This window comes from Argiope bruennichi, chromosome 9 (assembly GCF_947563725.1).
Source record: "Argiope bruennichi chromosome 9, qqArgBrue1.1, whole genome shotgun sequence".
Classification (NCBI taxonomy): Eukaryota; Metazoa; Arthropoda; class Arachnida; order Araneae; family Araneidae; genus Argiope; species Argiope bruennichi.
Genome location: NC_079159.1, coordinates 19,600,990 through 19,621,312, shown reverse-complemented (window position 1 = coordinate 19,621,312; position 20,323 = coordinate 19,600,990). Strand labels below are relative to the sequence as shown.

At 28.2% G+C, this 20,323-nt stretch overlaps 2 protein-coding genes across 2 annotated transcripts; both read right to left on the bottom strand.

Moving 5' to 3' along the window:
• Positions 1-7,794: 7,794 nt before the first annotated feature.
• LOC129984773 (glycine-rich protein-like) lies at positions 7,795-10,922 on the bottom strand. The gene is made up of 3 exons (XM_056094728.1): positions 10,888-10,922; positions 9,637-9,687; positions 7,795-8,163 (listed from the first exon to the last, which is right to left on the bottom strand). Exons 2-3 carry the CDS (start codon positions 9,685-9,687, stop codon positions 7,867-7,869), a joined length of 348 nt encoding a protein of 115 aa, XP_055950703.1. The 5' UTR covers positions 10,888-10,922; the 3' UTR covers positions 7,795-7,866.
• A 6,216-nt stretch (positions 10,923-17,138) lies between these two features.
• LOC129984895 (uncharacterized) lies at positions 17,139-19,839 on the bottom strand. The gene is made up of 3 exons (XM_056094850.1): positions 19,783-19,839; positions 18,603-18,653; positions 17,139-17,623 (listed from the first exon to the last, which is right to left on the bottom strand). The coding sequence occupies exons 1-3, from the start codon at positions 19,837-19,839 to the stop codon at positions 17,381-17,383; spliced, it is 351 nt and encodes a 116-aa protein (XP_055950825.1). The 3' UTR covers positions 17,139-17,380.
• Positions 19,840-20,323: the final 484 nt, after the last annotated feature.

The following is a 20,323-nucleotide window of genomic DNA, read 5'->3' as shown; positions in this document are numbered from 1 at the left end:
TAATTTTTATAGATATATAACACGTACTATTTTAAAATATTTAATTAACGAATAGAATAATAGGTTTTGGAACTTTTAGAAGCTATTTTTCGCCCTTTTATCCGAATTCGAAAGAGAAAGAAAGAAAGTATTCTCGTGATTGACTCTCTTTACCTCTCTTTTTTTTCTTGCTTTTATATTACCATAATGATAGGGCATCGAATAATCTAGAAGGATAGATGTATTCCGTTTCTTAATAGAGATAGTTTTAATTAGATAATGCGATTAGCTCTTGTATTATATATAGCCTGTACTTTTGCAGAAGAATATGAGTTTTAATTAGATAATGCGATTAGCTCTTGTATTATATATAGCCTGTACTTTTGCAGAAGAATATGAGTTTTAATTAGTTAATGCGATTAGCTCTTGTATTATATATAGCCTGTACTTTTGCAGAAGAATATGAGTTTTAATTAGATGATGCGATTAGCTCTTGTATTATATATAGCCTGTACTTTTGCAGAAGAATATGAGTTTTAATTAGATGATGCGATTAGCTCTTGTATTATATATAGCCTGTACTTTTGCAGAAGAATATGAGTTTTAATTAGATGATGCGATTAGCTCTTGTATTATATATAGCCTGTACTTTTGCAGAAGAATATGAGTTTTAATTAGATGATGCGATTAGCTCTTGTATTATATATAGCCTGTACTTTTGCAGAAGAATATGAGTTTTAATTAGATGATGCGATTAGCTCTTGTATTATATATAGCCTGTACTTTTGCAGAAGAATATGAGTTTTAATTAGATGATGCGATTAGCTCTTGTATTATATATAGCCTGTACTTTTGCAGAAGAATATGAGTTTTAATTAGATAATGCGATTAGCTCTTGTATTATATATAGCCTGTACTTTTGCAGAAGAATATGAGTTTTAATTAGATAATGCGATTAGCTCTTGTATTATATATAGCCTGTACTTTTGCAGAAGAATATGAGTTTTAATTAGATAATGCGATTAGCTCTTGTATTATATATAGCCTGTACTTTTGCAGAAGAATATGAGTTTTAATTAGATAATGCGATTAGCTCTTGTATTATATATAGCCTGTACTTTTGCAGAAGAATATGAGTTTTAATTAGATAATGCGATTAGCTCTTGTATTATATATAGCCTGTACTTTTGCAGAAGAATATGAGTTTTAATTAGATAATGCGATTAGCTCTTGTATTATATATAGCCTGTACTTTTGCAGAAGAATATGAGTTTTAATTAGATAATGCGATTAGCTCTTGTATTATATATAGCCTGTACTTTTGCAGAAGAATATGAGTTTTAATTAGATAATGCGATTAGCTCTTGTATTATATATAGCCTGTACTTTTGCAGAAGAATATGAGTTTTAATTAGATAATGCGATTAGCTCTTGTATTATATATAGCCTGTACTTTTGCAGAAGAATATGAGTTTTAATTAGATAATGCGATTAGCTCTTGTATTATATATAGCCTGTACTTTTGCAGAAGAATATGAGTTTTAATTAGATAATGCGATTAGCTCTTGTATTATATATAGCCTGTACTTTTGCAGAAGAATATGAGTTTTAATTAGATAATGCGATTAGCTCTTGTATTATATATAGCCTGTACTTTTGCAGAAGAATATGAGTTTTAATTAGATAATGCGATTAGCTCTTGTATTATATATAGCCTGTACTTTTGCAGAAGAATATGAGTTTTAATTAGATAATGCGATTAGCTCTTGTATTATATATAGCCTGTACATTTGCAGAAGAATATGAGTTTTAATTAGATAATGCGATTAGCTCTTGTATTATAAATAGCCTGTACTTTTGCAGAAGAATATGAGTTTTAATTAGATAATGCGATTAGCTCTTGTATTATATATAGCCTGTACTTTTGCAGAAGAATATGAGTTTTAATTAGATAATGCGATTAGCTCTTGTATTATATATAGCCTGTACTTTTGCAGAAGAATATGAGTTTTAATTAGATAATGCGATTAGCTCTTGTATTATATATAGCCTGTACTTTTGCAGAAGAATATGAGTTTTAATTAGATAATGCGATTAGCTCTTGTATTATATATAGCCTGTACTTTTGCAGAAGAATATGAGTTTTAATTAGATGATGCGATTAGCTCTTGTATTATATATAGCCTGTACTTTTGCAGAAGAATATGAGTTTTAATTAGATGATGCGATTAGCTCTTGTATTATATATAGCCTGTACTTTTGCAGAAGAATATGAGTTTTAATTAGATGATGCGATTAGCTCTTGTATTATATATAGCCTGTACTTTTGCAGAAGAATATGAGTTTTAATTAGATGATGCGATTAGCTCTTGTATTATATATAGCCTGTACTTTTGCAGAAGAATATGAGTTTTAATTAGATGATGCGATTAGCTCTTGTATTATATATAGCCTGTACTTTTGCAGAAGAATATGAGTTTTAATTAGATGATGCGATTAGCTCTTGTATTATATATAGCCTGTACTTTTGCAGAAGAATATGAGTTTTAATTAGATGATGCGATTAGCTCTTGTATTATATATAGCCTGTACTTTTGCAGAAGAATATGAGTTTTAATTAGATGATGCGATTAGCTCTTGTATTATATATAGCCTGTACTTTTGCAGAAGAATATGAGTTTTAATTAGATGATGCGATTAGCTCTTGTATTATATATAGCCTGTACTTTTGCAGAAGAATATGAGTTTTAATTAGATGATGCGATTAGCTCTTGTATTATATATAGCCTGTACTTTTGCAGAAGAATATGAGTTTTAATTAGATTATGCGATTAGCTCTTGTATTATATATAGCCTGTACTTTTGCAGAAGAATATGAGTTTTAATTAGATGATGCGATTAGCTCTTGTATTATATATAGCCTGTACTTTTGCAGAAGAATATGAGTTTTAATTAGATGATGCGATTAGCTCTTGTATTATATATAGCCTGTACTTTTGCAGAAGAATATGAGTTTTAATTAGATGATGCGATTAGCTCTTGTATTATATATAGCCTGTACTTTTGCAGAAGAATATGAGTTTTAATTAGATGATGCGATTAGCTCTTGTATTATATATAGCCTGTACTTTTGCAGAAGAATATGAGTTTTAATTAGATGATGCGATTAGCTCTTGTATTATATATAGCCTGTACTTTTGCAGAAGAATATGAGTTTTAATTAGATGATGCGATTAGCTCTTGTATTATATATAGCCTGTACTTTTGCAGAAGAATATGAGTTTTAATTAGATAATGCGATTAGCTCTTGTATTATATATAGCCTGTACTTTTGCAGAAGAATATGAGTTTTAATTAGATGATGCGATTAGCTCTTGTATTATATATAACCTGTACTTTTGCAGAAGAATATGAGTTTTAATTAGATGATGCGATTAGCTCTTGTATTATATATAGCCTGTACTTTTGCAGAAGAATATGAGTTTTAATTAGATGATGCGATTAGCTCTTGTATTATATATAGCCTGTACTTTTGCAGAAGAATATGAGTTTTAATTAGATAATGCGATTAGCTCTTGTATTATATATAGCCTGTACTTTTGCAGAAGAATATGAGTTTTAATTAGATAATGCGATTAGCTCTTGTATTATATATAGCCTGTACTTTTGCAGAAGAATATGAGTTTTAATTAGATAATGCGATTAGCTCTTGTATTATATATAGCCTGTACTTTTGCAGAAGAATATGAGTTTTAATTAGATAATGCGATTAGCTCTTGTATTATATATAGCCTGTACTTTTGCAGAAGAATATGAGTTTTAATTAGATAATGCGATTAGCTCTTGTATTATATATAGCCTGTACTTTTGCAGAAGAATATGAGTTTTAATTAGATAATGCGATTAGCTCTTGTATTATATATAGCCTGTACTTTTGCAGAAGAATATGAGTTTTAATTAGATAATGCGATTAGCTCTTGTATTATATATAGCCTGTACTTTTGCAGAAGAATATGAGTTTTAATTAGATAATGCGATTAGCTCTTGTATTATATATAGCCTGTACTTTTGCAGAAGAATATGAGTTTTAATTAGATAATGCGATTAGCTCTTGTATTATATATAGCCTGTACTTTTGCAGAAGAATATGAGTTTTAATTAGATAATGCGATTAGCTCTTGTATTATATATAGCCTGTACTTTTGCAGAAGAATATGAGTTTTAATTAGATAATGCGATTAGCTCTTGTATTATATATAGCCTGTACTTTTGCAGAAGAATATGAGTTTTAATTAGATAATGCGATTAGCTCTTGTATTATATATAGCCTGTACTTTTGCAGAAGAATATGAGTTTTAATTAGATAATGCGATTAGCTCTTGTATTATATATAGCCTGTACTTTTGCAGAAGAATATGAGTTTTAATTAGATAATGCGATTAGCTCTTGTATTATATATAGCCTGTACTTTTGCAGAAGAATATGAGTTTTAATTAGATAATGCGATTAGCTCTTGTATTATATATAGCCTGTACTTTTGCAGAAGAATATGAGTTTTAATTAGATAATGCGATTAGCTCTTTTATTATATATAACCTGTACTTTTGCAGAAGAATATGAGTTTTAATTAGATGATGCGATTAGCTCTTTTATTATATATAACCTGTACTTTTGCAGAAGAATATGAGTTTTAATTAGATGATGCGACTAGCTCTTTTATTATATATAACCTGTACTTTTGCAGAAGAATATGAGTTTTAATTAGATGATGCGATTAGCTCTTGTATTATATATAACCTGTACTTTTGCAGAAGAATATGAGTTTTAATTAGATAATGCGATTAGCTCTTGTATTATATATAACCTGTACTTTTGCAGAAGAATATGAGTTTTAATTAGATGATGCGATTAGCTCTTGTATTATATATAACCTGTACTTTTGCAGAAGAATATGAGTTTTAATTAGATGATGCGATTAGCTCTTTTATTATATATAACCTGTACTTTTGCAGAAGAATATGAGTTTTAATTAGATAATGCGATTATCTCTTGTATTATATATAGCCTGTACTTTTGCAGAAGAATATGAGTTTTAATTAGATAATGCGATTAGCTCTTGTATTATATATAACCTGTACTTTTAGCAGAAGAATGTGATTAATTTGGCAACAAAATCAAGGATCATTGACCTGACATCCATTGAGTATCCAATAAGAATTTCCGTGAATTTTTCTTCCTATGTATGAGACTAACTATCCAACGAAATAATTAAATGTGTAACTGTATAAACATAAAGTATTTAAATTTGCCTTTATGTTACGAATTTTTTTAATCTGCTATATTTTAAATTTTATTTTGATGTTTTGCTGCGAAAATTTGTCTTAGAAGTTTGTCTTAAAAAGCAAACGATGTTACATGTTTTTGAAATTATACTTGAAGAGAACCAAATACGTCTATAATAATGCCAGTTTTGGAACTTACAATTCTTAAATATTTTAACAATTTGCGGCATTTGGCAACAAATGAATGCCTTCAGTATTCTTATTCAATGATTGGAGAACATACATGATGATAAACAAAATAATTGAAATATGATTAACATTTTACTGGGGCTTAACGATAGATGGAAATAAATAAATCAACGGAAATGTGTATTATCCAGATTGACCTGTATTAGAATGGATAAATTTTGTTGCAGAATTCCATTATCATATAAAAACATCAAATCTGGCTATATGAGCCCTTTATTTTGAAAATGGGGCAAGTCCATTTTTTGTTATATATATATAACATATTTAAAGGTTTGCGTTTCAATAAGTTTAAAAATATTGGTAAGTATTAATATATATATATATATATATATATATATATATATATATATATATATATATATATATATATATATATATATATATATATATATATATATATATATATATTTTATATAGTATTAATAGATATATCGTTCGGTAGAAATGAATGTCCCGACAATAAAATTTTGATCAATGATATTTATTTCGTTGTCACTGGACTGAATAATCGGTGATGGAAGTAACCATTATTATCGACACACAAAATGAAGATATAATTTTTATTATTTATAAAATGCTGTACAACCACCGATTTTCAATATCAAAAATAGATAAATAGAAACACCCTATATTTCATACATGATGTCAAACGGACATATTTCTTCACCATAGAGCAACCGGAGCTAAATCTTGCCCTAATATATTCGGTCAAATATAATTTCAATCTAAGATGGACTTGCACCACTTTCAAAATAGACAGATTTTCAATACTATTAAGAGCTAAAACTTCCACCTCTCAAATATTAGAATCTAAATTTTTTTTTTACTATAAATATTTTACTCATAAAAAGATTATAACAAATTTTATCTATGCCATCATCTCCATTTTTTTCAAAAATGGACTTGCCCCACTTTTAAAATAAACGGCTCATATTCTCTTTGAAGGATTCGATAAGAAATATAATAAATAATTATAATTTAGTATTAAAATTATTTATTGAATCTTTCCATGTTTATATTACTTTTCATAAACAATTGCTGAAGTGTATGTGGTTACATGTATAGTTGACAGCAAAGATACTTTCTATGAGTGTACCCAAGTTTTCTAAGCTGTCAGATTTCTCATTTAGCGAAATATAACATTATAACAAAACATTTCTTGGCAGATTTCTCAGTTATTACTGCAACGCTTTAATAATTTGGAAATTTTTATTTCGAATTCATCGGTATTTTGAAAAGTTTCGGTTCTCTTGTGTTTTATATTACCATAATGAATGCACCATAAAATATTGTTTATAATTCTAAGTTAATAAAAATTGTTGCAAAAAATTTAGTTTCGTATCTGTACTATTTTTTTTTTTTTGTTAAACTGGTGTGAACCTAGTGCCCACTTAATTATGTAATTGAAGATTCTTATGTAAACAGTGAAATTTTCTTATTACTCACTTTCCTCGGTTGAAATGTTTTTAAATGTAATTATTCACATCATCAAGGATACCAACAATTTCAAATTCTCAAAATCCAAAATACAAAAAAATACTTGACTGAAGGAAAGCTTCTATTTCGAATTTCAAGGTAAAATGAAATTCTTTTGTTTTTTCACTTTGTTTATAATAAAATTATAAACAAATTCGGTTCCTAATATAATGCTGAATTTATAATGTTTAGATTTGTATATAATAAAACATTGCTTTTACAATTTTAATTTAATAAAAAACAACAATCAGAAATAATCGTTTTTTTTTCTAATTGTTTTCTATTAGTTAAATACGAATAAATTTCATGTCCATTTAGGAACTCTAAATTATATCCACTAGCAAAACTGATAGAACAAAACAACCTGTCTCCTAAGTCAATCGTCTCAAATCAGCCAGACTAGTTGCATACCGTAGGACGTAGAGACCTCACATTTAGCATAAATAAATTTCGGAGGATGAAAATTTCCATTTTCAGGCGATTATATTAATTTTTGTATCAGAACTTTAGATAATCAAAAATTAAAAGAGAATTTACTATGTTTCCCTTTAACACGAAATTACTATACACAAAAAAGATTTTACCTCCATTCAAGATTAAATTGAAGATGTTTTTGAACGATCCCTTTCTTTATGGTAAGAATAAAGGAAAAAGAATAAGTCCAAAACAAAATGCATAGTCATAGAAATTGTTTATTGTTACATAATTTAATTATGCAAGAAATAGTTCATCTAATATCTATTATACTGTATTTCACAATATTTTTAATGAAGAATTCAAGAGATAAAATTTATCATTGTTACTGGCTTATTCAAAATAATCATTTATGATAGCAATATTTAATTAATAATTGTAAGCAGATCAAGGCACTCCATAGCATTTAAAACAATGCGGGGTGTCCCAATACGCCTCCATAACCATAACCAAGATTTCCATAAGCCCCATATGGAAGTCCATATCCATCGTATCTAAGTCCGTATCCATTTAATCCATATCCATAGATGGGATATCCGGCACCCGATGCATAGTTCCTGTATTGAAAGTTTCCTCTAGCATCAACGGTACCGTAGCTCCCCACTACACCTCCAACGCCATTTCCGGCTTCTTGTTTGTACTGATGGCTGAAAGGATCCCTGACGGCATATCCGTAGTCATAAGGTTGGACAGGAAGAAAAGACTGAAAATATATATTCATTAATATAGAAAAAATCTCTTTCGATTTAAATTAGTGTCGGTATTTGATTAATATATTATTAATATTTTTTTATGAAATTAATCTTATAAAAGTTAATGATGAAAAATATTTAATTCGCATAAAATAAAAAAAAAATATTAAATTTCCAGAAAAGAGAGAGAAAAATCGAATAGAAAATGAGAAAGAAAAATGCATATAAAAATATTTTGGATCAGGATGCAAGAACAACATGTTTTGTTAAAAAAAAAAAAAAAAAATACTTGTCGCCTTTATTAGTCAGCTTGCTAACCTATTATGTTTTTAGTGATAGTTTAGTTAAATCAGCCGACACTAATTTAGTAGACCAAATCATTTCATTATTCTTTAGTTAACAGCATTAATGTATAGGACAGATAAAAAATGTTAATGATGTAAATAAAAGATATTATTTTTTAGATTAACATAGTATATAAATAAATAAACATATAAAAATTAACACATAAAAAATTAGTATTGTAAATTATAATAAATTTATATATAAACGAGTAATATATATATAAAAAAATTAAGTCAATTCCTACTTAGGTCAACAAAAAAATTAATTTAGTTACTTTTTTTCAAATAATTGCAATTAATTTAAATATGTATATACACATGACAGAAGTGGCAAAATAGAGCTTGGCAACAAACTTGGTGACATGGCGATGGATTTTCCGATTTTGGCGACAAAATAAAAATTACTGGACAAATTTAATTAATTAATTAATATTTGAAAAAAAACTTTATTAACATCAAGTGTCATCCACTTCAAGTTTAAAAAATATGTATTTGAACTTGAGTGGATGAATAAAAAGTATTTTATTAACGACTGAAAATTTGAACAATATATATAAATATATATAGGGAGAGTGTGAACTAATAGTAGGAATTGAAAAAGGACGAAAATGTGCAGATTATTTTGTAAACAATGAAATGAATTATTTATTTCTTAGTATTTATGATATTGCGCTACCGGATTTTGGCATGCAATCCTATATCTTATTTTGTCATTATGCGATCAAGTTTATTCTAAGTAAATATTAAAGAGACATGAGCTGATAATGAACGACTTAATAAACTGTTTTGAACAAAAAAATCCATTAAAAAGAAAAACTCGCATTATGACTTAAATGGTAACAGTTTATTTTTACTTCTGGTTACTGCAATGTAAATGTTGTATACTTGTACTTGAAGCATTTCAGCTATTTTTAACTATTTTCAAAAACGGTGTTGTTATATGATAAACAAAATTCTAGATGCATATGATAGGCTTCAATCGTTTTCATAATGTGAAATTTTTTCATTGCGGTAGTTCATATTAAAATGGAAGTAAGGAAAAACTACAAAATCGTTTGCACAAAAGTACAGGCAGTGAAGATAAAGGGATAGTACTTATGTTTAATAAAATGTCCAGAATTTTAGAAAAGAGATACTCACTCCTTGTACTAGACACAAAGCAATGCAAGCAAAGATGGCAAGACGAAACATCTAAAAACACAAAAAGATTAAATGTGAAATATTTTGCATCTGAAAAAATGTTCAGAACAATCATTTAACTTATTGTAATTTAAGAAAAGTATATATATTAACAACAAATAAAATAGTAAAAATCTGTTAGAAATATATTTCTGCATCAAAATAAAACCAAACTGAAAAAAAAGTTGGAATGTTTATTTTATTAAAATCTAAAATTTCTATAAGTGAGTTTTTATTCTTGGTTTCGTTGCATGTTGCCAATAAATGGCTTTTAATTATTAATCAATCCCTCTGTGCACTGATTTGTAATTTTAGGTTCCTGAAACAGGCCGCGGCTGTAATAAAATAAAAAGAATAGTTTTATAGGGTAATATAAATAACAAAAATAGAAATTTTCACATTTCTAACAATTTTTTTATTTTTCAGAAAAATTTAGAATTTAGCTTCTTTGATTAAAAATTGATAAGACATTAATTAATATTATCAGATTATACTTAAAGGCATTTCGAAGTTGAAATTAACTATAAAAAAATTTCTAATTTAATATTTCTATTTATAGCAGGCTCGAGAGCTAAGACAAGAATAATCTCTTCAATTAGCGATTAAGAAACCACCGAAATATTCACTGAAAAATCAGCAGGAGTTTCCTTCTCATAATTTTACCCCTATTTTACCATGTGCTTAATACTACTCTTTGTATTTAATCTTACAAAATGAACATCGAATATTAAGATTTCAGTACATTAGGGAATTTTTCGGGGGCCTATTTATAATAAATTTCATTTGTCTACTAGCATCTTAATTTTTTTACTTGTGGAATAAATTGGAAAAGATAAATAAAAGCTTTTTTTATAACAAAGAAGATTTATAACGAATAGACAGATCAATTTTTTTATAGCTTTGTCGTTTTGAATGTTTTGTATATGAGAAAAATCAAAATAAATAAGACAATGTTAAAATGAAACACATTAAAAATTACATTTTTAGAAACGATCAGAAAGAAAATCATAAATTCTTGCAAATATCGTATTTTTATTGGGAATTATAAATTTCTGTTTTCCAAACACACCTCTGGAAATACCAATAACTAAACTCTATCTGTTTTCTAGAAAGATTGTTGGAAAGGATTGAGGTATTTTTGGGTAAAGAAAATTAATAAAGATACCTTGTTCTTCTATATCAGAAAAATGATAAAAATATCAAATTACTCACCTTTAATTAATTTATGGTGTTTTGCAGCTGAAGCGAGCTTTCAAACTGAAGCTTCATGCTTTTAGCTTGTCTTTTTATACTCACAAGTGTCACTGGGGCTTTGAAAAGTATTTTGACGTAATCAAATATCCAAATATTAGAAATTTAAATTCGTATGATATCAGAAATGAGTTGAAGAAAGATGTTTATTACAGATTAAATTAATTTGCACTTGAAATAAAAAACAATGATTAAATTTGACAGAAAAGTGTGTTTCGCATACAAGATAATACAATTTAAAAATTAAGATATCTGATTTATATCTCTTTTAACATCTGAAAGTATCGATCTTAGAAGCAGATACAAAAGATATAGATGAAGGAGATTGCATAACAACGCTGTTTAAACTCAAATACATAATTTGTATATACATTATGCACTAGACTTTTTTCTAAATATTTTGCTTTACATTTTAATATTTGTTAAACTTGTTTCTTTGAATAAAATGGAATTTAGATAATTTTCTTGTGAAATCCTACCCTTTCAAGCAAAAAATGCAGCGAAAAACATTAATAATTTATTATTAAAATTTAAAGGATATTTATGGAGATTAGAAAACAGTCATGATAAGTTTCTATCGAATTTATTATGAAAAAAAAAAGCTTTTAAATTTTGTTATTATAAATGATTTTCTTAGATTTTATGTTTATTCCGAACGTTACAAAAATTCTATTACATAATTAAATTTCTGATTGTAAGAGATTCAGTAGGATTAAAGCATTGTTCTTATCCAGCTACTGATTGTTTAAATTATATCTATTCTGAAAAACTCGAAAGGGTGCATAAAATTAAATCTCTTACTTTTCAATATAACTAAACAGTTTTTCTTGCTATTAAATAAGAAACATTGGATTACCCGAAAATGTGCTATTATATTGTTAAAGACAGATATTAAACTTAGTTTTGGAAACTTTTATTCATTTGTGTCAATATAATATTTCCCTCTGTTTATGGATTTCTAGATATATTACCCCACAAAGCCATTAACTTTGGTTTGGTTTGGTTTAGTTATATTAACGTCCCGTTTGAAGCAACACTTGGGCTATTTTGGGACGGACCTCGTAATTTTGAACCGCGGTCAGATGACGAGGATGACACCTGAGCTGGCACCCCCTCTCCACACCACACCAGCGGGAGGACGTTTGGTCAGGACGGATTTAACGTGCAACAGACCCCCTTACACGACGGTTCTTCGGTGGAATCGTGTCTCGAACTTGAAACCCTCAGGTTTCGAAGCCGAGACCTTACAACCAGGCCACCGCGGCCCACAAAGCTATTAACAATTCATTCCATCGTTGGGGCCAACTAAAGATAAACATCTTACACAACTAAAGACACTATTATTCTCATTTTTACCTCCCGTGTTAAGAGCACTTGGGTTGTTAACATTAATGATTGCTAAATTTTTCAATTAAATTTTTTATGCTATTTATTCTTAATGACTTTCTTAATGATTAATTTTTAAATTTTAATTTCTATAGACATATAACACGTACTATTTTAGAACCTTTAATTAGTAGATAGAAGTACAGTTTTAAAATCTTTTAGAAGCTACAATTTAGGCTGTAATGTCTTGATCTAGACTGATCAAATAACAAAGCAGAATTTCCAGACAATTCTTTATTTTACAGCCCTATATATACAAAAGAACAACTTCTTCTAATCTTGGTTAAATAAATTGTTATTTACATCTGTAGTAGGAGACACAATAGTCGAAGTAGAAGGTTTATCTTGAAACTCAGTTCTCCATCAATGCGGAGAAACAACATCATAGGGAACTAACAGGTTGTTAGACAACATGACCACTCCATGGGTAGTTCTCGGACTCCGAACTCGTGGGCGTAGTCCAACAGTCTGCATGCGTTTCTTCTCTTCTCTCTAAAAAAATAAATCTCCGCACTTTATTTCGGCGAAAATCTCCACCTCTTAATTTACATTGGTCATTTGAGCTCTCTTTCGGCCAATTGGGGTTCCTCAATATGCTCCCTCAGCGGCGCCAGTAGGTCATGGGTAGGTCCCTTTAGTGATGCACCTTTCATAACTGACTATTCTGGAACACGGAGTTATCATAGTCCTTTCACAATGAGAAACATTTAGCATCCATATGTTTGGACACCCCTTTCTCTTTGAAGGTACTATCAATATCTCTTGGATGAGGAATTCCCACATGTGGTCTTTCACTGTAGTCTCTAATGAACAGATGCGAGACCACCCAAGGTGAAAAGACCCACCATCTGGCTACCTCGAGGACTTTAGTAATTAACAGCGACGACACTGATGGCTGTAAATGTCTTATGAGTACTGGAAAACGGGGAATGTTACAAGGCCCTGCGATCAGTTTTCCATTGAGATTGAGAGATTGACTATCTTTAGCTCTTTTTTTGTTGCTTTTATACTGACATAGTAACAGGATATCGAAAAATCGAGGAGGATCAACGAATTTCGTCTCCAAATTGAGGCAGTTCTACTAGTATACAAGATTAGTTCTTACACTTTCTAGAGCCTTTATTTTTGCTGACAAAATAGACAAATTTTTCGCCAAAATCGAGGATTAACCTGTGATTCAATTAGAATGCATTGAGAATTTCTATAATTCTTTCTTTCTTTATTTGAGACTAACTTTCCCGAGAAACACTATTCCAAAATTCATAACTATAGAATATAGCTATAGCTATACTTTATAAGCTTGAAGAATTTAAATTTGTTTTTATCATGAACGAGTTTCCTCTGTTTTATTTTGAATCCTATTTTGATATTTTTCTAGGAAAATTTTGGCATTGCCTTGAAAAGAAAAAGATTTTATATGTTTAAAATCCCATTTAAATAGAACTTAATAGTTTATTTAAAAGTCAGTATGGCAAGGTTCTTACAATTATTAAATATTTAATTACTGTTGTGGTATTGGCAACAAATGATTTAACAACGTACATGTAGATAAACATAATAATTGAAAATATGATTGCCTTTTACTTGGATTCAACGATGTATGGAAATAAATAATGCATCTAAAATGCTATTTACCTAGAATGACCTGTATTAGAACTGATAAGCCTTGTTGCAGAATTCCATTATCATAAGAAAAACAACAAATTTGGCCATAAGAGACATGTTGAAGAATTTGATCAGTAATGTAGTAAATAATTCGAATTTTGTATTAAGATCACTTCTTGAATCTTTTTATCTTTATCACTGTATTGTTTTAATCCATTGTTGAAGGCATGTACAGTTGATTTCAAAGATAGTTTTTTTCTGCTTTAATTTTTTTTTAAAATCATGAAAATCATGAAGTGAAACATTTTCACCACTACAATATTTTCTAAGTGCGTACATTTCCCCCAAGAAAGTTTTTAGGCAAAAGAATTTTCAATAACATGTCAATCCATGAATTCAGCTGGGGAGCTGTGAGATGTGTCAATTCTGGAATTACAACATTCTGATAAAAGTATTTGAAGATCTTCTCAATTATTACTGTAACGCTTGAATGATTCGAAAGTTTTTAATTCGAATTCAACGATACATTGAAAATTTTCTTATCTCTTGAATTTTATATTAGCATAATGTTATGATTAATACATGATAAAATAGTGCCATATATTTGATAACAATAATCCTAAAAATATCTTTTGTTTTGAGTTGTTTCTCGTTAGTTGAATGGGAGTGTACCTCATGAGCACCATATATATTTATTTTACGACTTATTAGTCATGTAATTAGAAATTGTTATTTGACAGTATAATGTTTCTTCTGAACGAATTTTCTCCATTGAAATATACTTTATAGTACTCCTTTACATCGCCAAAGATGCCAACCGTGCCAAATCATCAAAGTCAAACCTAGAGACGGTGACAAGATAAATAAAACTGTACAGAAGAATCCGATAAGAATTACTTCCATTGCCTGTTCGTCTTACAATACTGGTGACATTGTAAGAAGAATATTAAATTGGGCTTCATTAATTATTAATATAATACTTGACTTAAGGTAGTTTTTTATTTGGAAGTTTAAAAGTAATTTGAACTTTTCAATTTGTGTAAGAATAATGTTTACTTAAATATATAGTAAAATGCTGCGTTTATAATTCTAAATCCATAGAAAAATAATAATCTTGAAACATCATTTTTTCTCTAGTTATTTTCCAATAAATTAATATGAATGCACTTCATGTTTATCTAATGGAAAGATATCTTTCTATTAGATAAACATATCATCTATATCATGTTTATCTAATAGAAGGATATCACCCTACATCTTTGTATTTAGATTATAACCAATAGAAAACCTGATTGAGAACAACAACTTTGCTTCAAAGTCAGTCCTCTCAAGTCAGACAAACTAGTTATATAACGTAAGACGTAGAGCTATCAAATTTAGCATAAATATACTTTGGAGATAAAAATTGCCGTCTTGCGGTAATGATGTGAAATATCATCACCATTGAAAGTTAATTCTCTTTTAATTTAATCAAAAATTAAAGGAGATTTTTTTTTATTTTTCTCTATAACACGAAATTGATATTCACAAAACAGATTTTTAGCCGATTAAAAGATTAAAGATTTTTTTAAACGATAACTTTTTAATGATAAAGAAATTCTTACTGCTTTCCAGTATTTTTAAAAATAATTTTTATGCGATTTTTATTAAATTTTTTTCTTTTTATAATGAAATTTAAATCGTTTATTTTACCCTTGAGATATAACCTCCCGGGGAGCCCCTCGAAAAGAGAATGAGATGCTTCGGGTATAGTGGTTGGATCTCAATACCTTGGAGGGTTACTAAAAGGTGGGAGATCTAGCTCCTCCCATCGATGATGGGACGTACTTCCTTCGGGAAGGGTTGTACCGTGGTCGGTGATAACCCTTAGGATCGAACCCCATTTCCCACTAATGTTGCTGTTGCGGTGGTCCAGTAATCAGTTTTCTTTATCCGTGTGAATTCGGGTGGTCGGTGAGTCAGTGATATGACTATGACTTTCCCTTGAAATATTTATTCGCATGTGTATTTCAATTATTTAACATACTGTCTACTATCTATGCAGTTTATACGAGGATTTAGAAGATGAAGTTATATTAGTTACAAAGACAATGAGCAATTTTTATTAAATCATTGCTCAAATACTTAAAATTTTAATGGGACTGCTATATAATAGGATTTGACTCCTTTATAATAGTTTAAGTATTCAATAATAAGAATAAGTGTGATGGTATTAAAATACAGTGGGTGTAATATCAATCAGAATAAGATTCTCAAAATTACTTCTTGTAGAGAATAATGAGTATCAGATCACGCCTAAGAAATGTACTTAATCGAAATCAAGAAAAGCATATTCCTGGCGAACTAACTAACCATCACACGGGAAAGGTAAAGGATCTATATAATAGTTCATGTACAATGGAATAGAACATGTTGTATGTGTGCCAGAATGTGATTCCTAAAATTGCTTTTTCGAGATAATAATGAACATCAAATCATGTATAAGTTATTTACTTAATTGAAACGAAAGAATTCAAAATTTTTGCCTAACCAACTAGATACTAATTGTGACAAATAAAAGCAAAATGTTAAAGGAATGTTTAAAATTATCATGAAGAGTCTGCCAAAAGTCTTTTTCAATCACTATGTTCATTTAAATCTTTCTAAAAAACCTTTTCCACTTCAAACATCGCGTCAAATAAATACTGAACTTTTTTGTCTAGCCCTCTAATGAAAATGTGATAACTTAATAACTTTAAACCTTATTGTTTTAAAAATGCTATAAAGATTTGAATTTAAATAATTTTTATAAACTAATCTTCTGTAAACTTATAATAAGAGAATCATCATCAAAAATGATAATTAAATAAAGTTAAAGTTACTTCTCATTCAACAAATTGTTCAATTTAAACTTAAAATCTACGTTTGAAAAAATTAAAACCAAAATTAAAAAAATAAATCTTAAAATTTCTTTACAGAGACAAAATATTATATGGTGTCAGAAATCTTAGTTTTAACTATAATAAATTCAATGTTTCCTTTCCAAAAGTGGATATAAATACGGTTCAGTTTAAAAAAGAACATAACAGTATTAAAAAGGAAACTATTAAAAGAGTTTTTATAACTTAATTAGAACAAATCTTGACGAATATTATGAAAATGTAAGCGAGAAATAATAAATCCATAACAAAATATGTTGTCAGGGAAATTGTTTATTGGTACATATTTAAATCATGCAAGAAAATAAAATATTCATATCTGAATATCTATTTAGATAATAGTTTACAATATTTTTAATTAAGAATTTAAAACATAAAATATTTTAATGTCACTGACTTATTGAAAATAATCAGTTATGAAAGAATCATTATCTGATTTAATTATAATAGGATCAACTCCACTCCATAGAAGAAATGGTGGTAACTTAAATCAAGGCGGGATGTCCCAATACGCCTCCATAACCATAACCATAACCAAGGTTTCCTTAAGCCCCATATGGAAGTCCATATCCATCGTATCTGAGTCCGTATCCATTTAATCCATAGCCGTAGATGGGATATCCGGCACCCGATGCATAATTCCTATATTGGAAGTTTCCTCTAGCGTCAACGGTACCGTAGCGTCCCACTACACCTCCAACGCCGTTTCCGGCTTCTTGCTTGTACTGGTGGCTGAAGAGATTGTTGACGGCATATCCGTAATCATAAGGTTGTGCAGGAAGAAAAGACTGAAAATAAAGATTAATTTAATATTGGGAAAACCTCTTTCAATTTAAATTATGGTAGGCATTAACTAACATAGTAGTAATATTATTTTTATGATATTAATCTGATGAAATTTAGTTATAAATTAATTTAATTATGATAAAATATAAAAAGGTAAATGAACAGGAAAAAATCAAATAGAAAATGGAAAAGAAATCTTTATATTGAAGGTATTTTGGATCAAGATACAAAAACAACGTGTTTCGATAAAAAAAACATTGCTTTTTTTAGAGAAATTGTTAACCTATTATATTTTTAGTGATAATTTAGTTAAATCAGAATACACTAGTTACCCAAATGAATTTATTGTCGTTTAATTAATAGCATAAATTTATACGAACGATAAAAAACTGTAATAATGTAAACAAAACATGTTATTTTTCAGTTTAACTTGTTTTATAAAAAAGAAAGAAAATGGACAGGTTATTTTGTGTAGAATGAAATGAAATATTTATTTCATAATATTTATTATAATGTGTTATGGGAATTTTCAAATATGTGTATAGTTTATTTTGTCATTTGTGATCAACATTAATCTAAGTAAAAATTAAAGAAACTAGATCTGGTAAACAACAACTCAATAAACAATTTTTAACAATATAAACCATTAAAGAGAAAAACTCATATTATGGCATGAGTGATTACAGTTTATTTCACTTGCTGATCATTGTAATGTAAATGTAGTTTTTTTGTATTTTGCACATTTCAGCTATTTTTTACTCCTTGAAAAACATGGTAATTATTATAAGCAAAATTCTACGTATATCTCTTAGACTTGAAGTTTTTTGATTATGTGGAATTTTTTCATTGCGTTAGTTCATATTAAAATAGAAGTAGGAAAAAACTACAAAACTCCTTGGCACAAAAGTACAGGCAGTGAGGATAAAGGGATAGTACCTATGTTTAATAATATGGCCAGATTTTTAGAAAAGAGATACTCACTCCTTGTACTAGACACAAAGCAATGCAAGCAAAGACGACGAGACGAAACATCTAAAAATATAAAAGATTAAAAATGAAATATTTTATACCTGACAAAATGTGCAAGAGAATCATTTAACTTATCTTCATTTAAGAAAAATTTAGAATTCAACAACAAATGCAATGTTAAAAATCCGCCAGAAATAGATATCAATCTCAAAATAAAACCAAACTAAAAAAATAATTGTTATATTTATTTTATCAAAATCTAAAATTTCTTTAGAGAGATTTTATTCTTATTTTCGAAGCATCTTACCAATAGCTTTTAATTACAACTCATTCTCTCTTTAGACTGATTTGAAATTTTAGGTCCCTGAAGCTGCATGGGTATTAAAATAAAGAGAATAGCATTATATTATAATATAAACAACTTAAATAAAGAAATTCACATTTCTAAAAAATTTGTATTTATTTGGTAAATGTAGAATATAACTTCTTTGATGAAAAAAGAATTAGTTATTAATAATATCAGATTATTAAACCGAAACTCTTCAAGATAATAATAATCTCACATTAGCGAGTAAGAAACTGACTAAATGTTCCCTGAAAAATCAGCAGGAGTTTTCTTCTCATAATTTGACGTATATACTTTAAAATATAATGCATTTTGCGCTTAGTCTTACAGTATGAATATAGAATGTTTTAGAAAATTTTAAATTTAAGATTCGAGTCATTTTGTAACTACACATAATAAATTACTTTTACCTGCTTGCTAAACGTTTTTGAGTGATAGATGAAATAGAAAAAAAATGGTTTTCTTTTTTTCTCGGAATACAGAAAATTTATAACGAAGAGCTATATGAAATCCAGAGTTGAAATTTTTGACATTTATATTACTGTGTTTTTTGCATGCTTTGTAGGTGAGAAAAATCAAAATCAAAGTGTCGTTGTGAAAATGAAACACACTAAAAGTTGAATTTTACGAAATGACCAAAAAATAAATTATAAATTTTTGGAATTGTAAATACTTTGACCTATATATTTTTCTTTTTCAAATATCTCTTTGGAAATATCGAACACTGAACTTTATTTGTTTTCTCTACTTGTTGCTTGAAACGAACTAGGTATATTTGGGTTAGAATATAATCAAAACTCTTATTTCTTCTCTAATAGAAAGATTAGAAAAGATCAAATTACTCACCTTGAATTTGTTTGTGGTGTTTTGCAGCTGAAGCGAGCTTTTAAACTGAAGCTTCATTCTTTTAGTGAGCCCTTTTATACTCATAAGTGTCGCTCAGTCGTTGAAAAATATTTTTACGAAACCAAATATCGAAATATCAGAAATTTAAATTCGTAATCAAGATATCAGATATAAGTTAAAGAGAGATGTTTATTTCAGATTAAAGTATTTGTACTGAAAAAAAAAATGAATAAATCATGTAGAAAAGTGTGTTTGATTTACATGACAACGCATTTTAAAAGTTAAATTATTCGATTTATATCACTTTCGACATTTGAAAGTATCGATCATAGAAACAGATACGAGGATTATGCATGATTGAGATTATGTAGCAAAGCTGTTAAAAAAATCAACTGCCTAATTTATATATAAATTATTCGCTAAATTTTTTCTACATTTTTTCTTTAATTTTTTTCTCTTTTTATTTTTGTTAAACTTGTTTCTTTGAAGTAAATGTAATTTAGGTATTTTTATTGTGAAATCGTTCTCTTTCTAGAAAAAG

Coding starts and splice junctions, on each gene's coding strand:
- LOC129984773 (XM_056094728.1), bottom strand. CDS start 9,687: ATGTTTCGTCTTGCCATCTTTGCTTGCATTGCTTTGTGTCTAGTACAA. Junction 8,164..9,636: donor CTTTGTGTCTAGTACAAGGA/GTGAGTATCTCT, acceptor ATATATTTTCAG/TCTTTTCTTCCTGTCCAACC.
- LOC129984895 (XM_056094850.1), bottom strand. CDS start 19,839: ATGAAGCTTCAGTTTAAAAGCTCGCTTCAGCTGCAAAACACCACAAAC. Junction 18,654..19,782: donor ACACCACAAACAAATTCAAG/GTGAGTAATTTG, acceptor TTATATTTTTAG/ATGTTTCGTCTCGTCGTCTT. Junction 17,624..18,602: donor CTTTGTGTCTAGTACAAGGA/GTGAGTATCTCT, acceptor CTTTATTTTCAG/TCTTTTCTTCCTGCACAACC.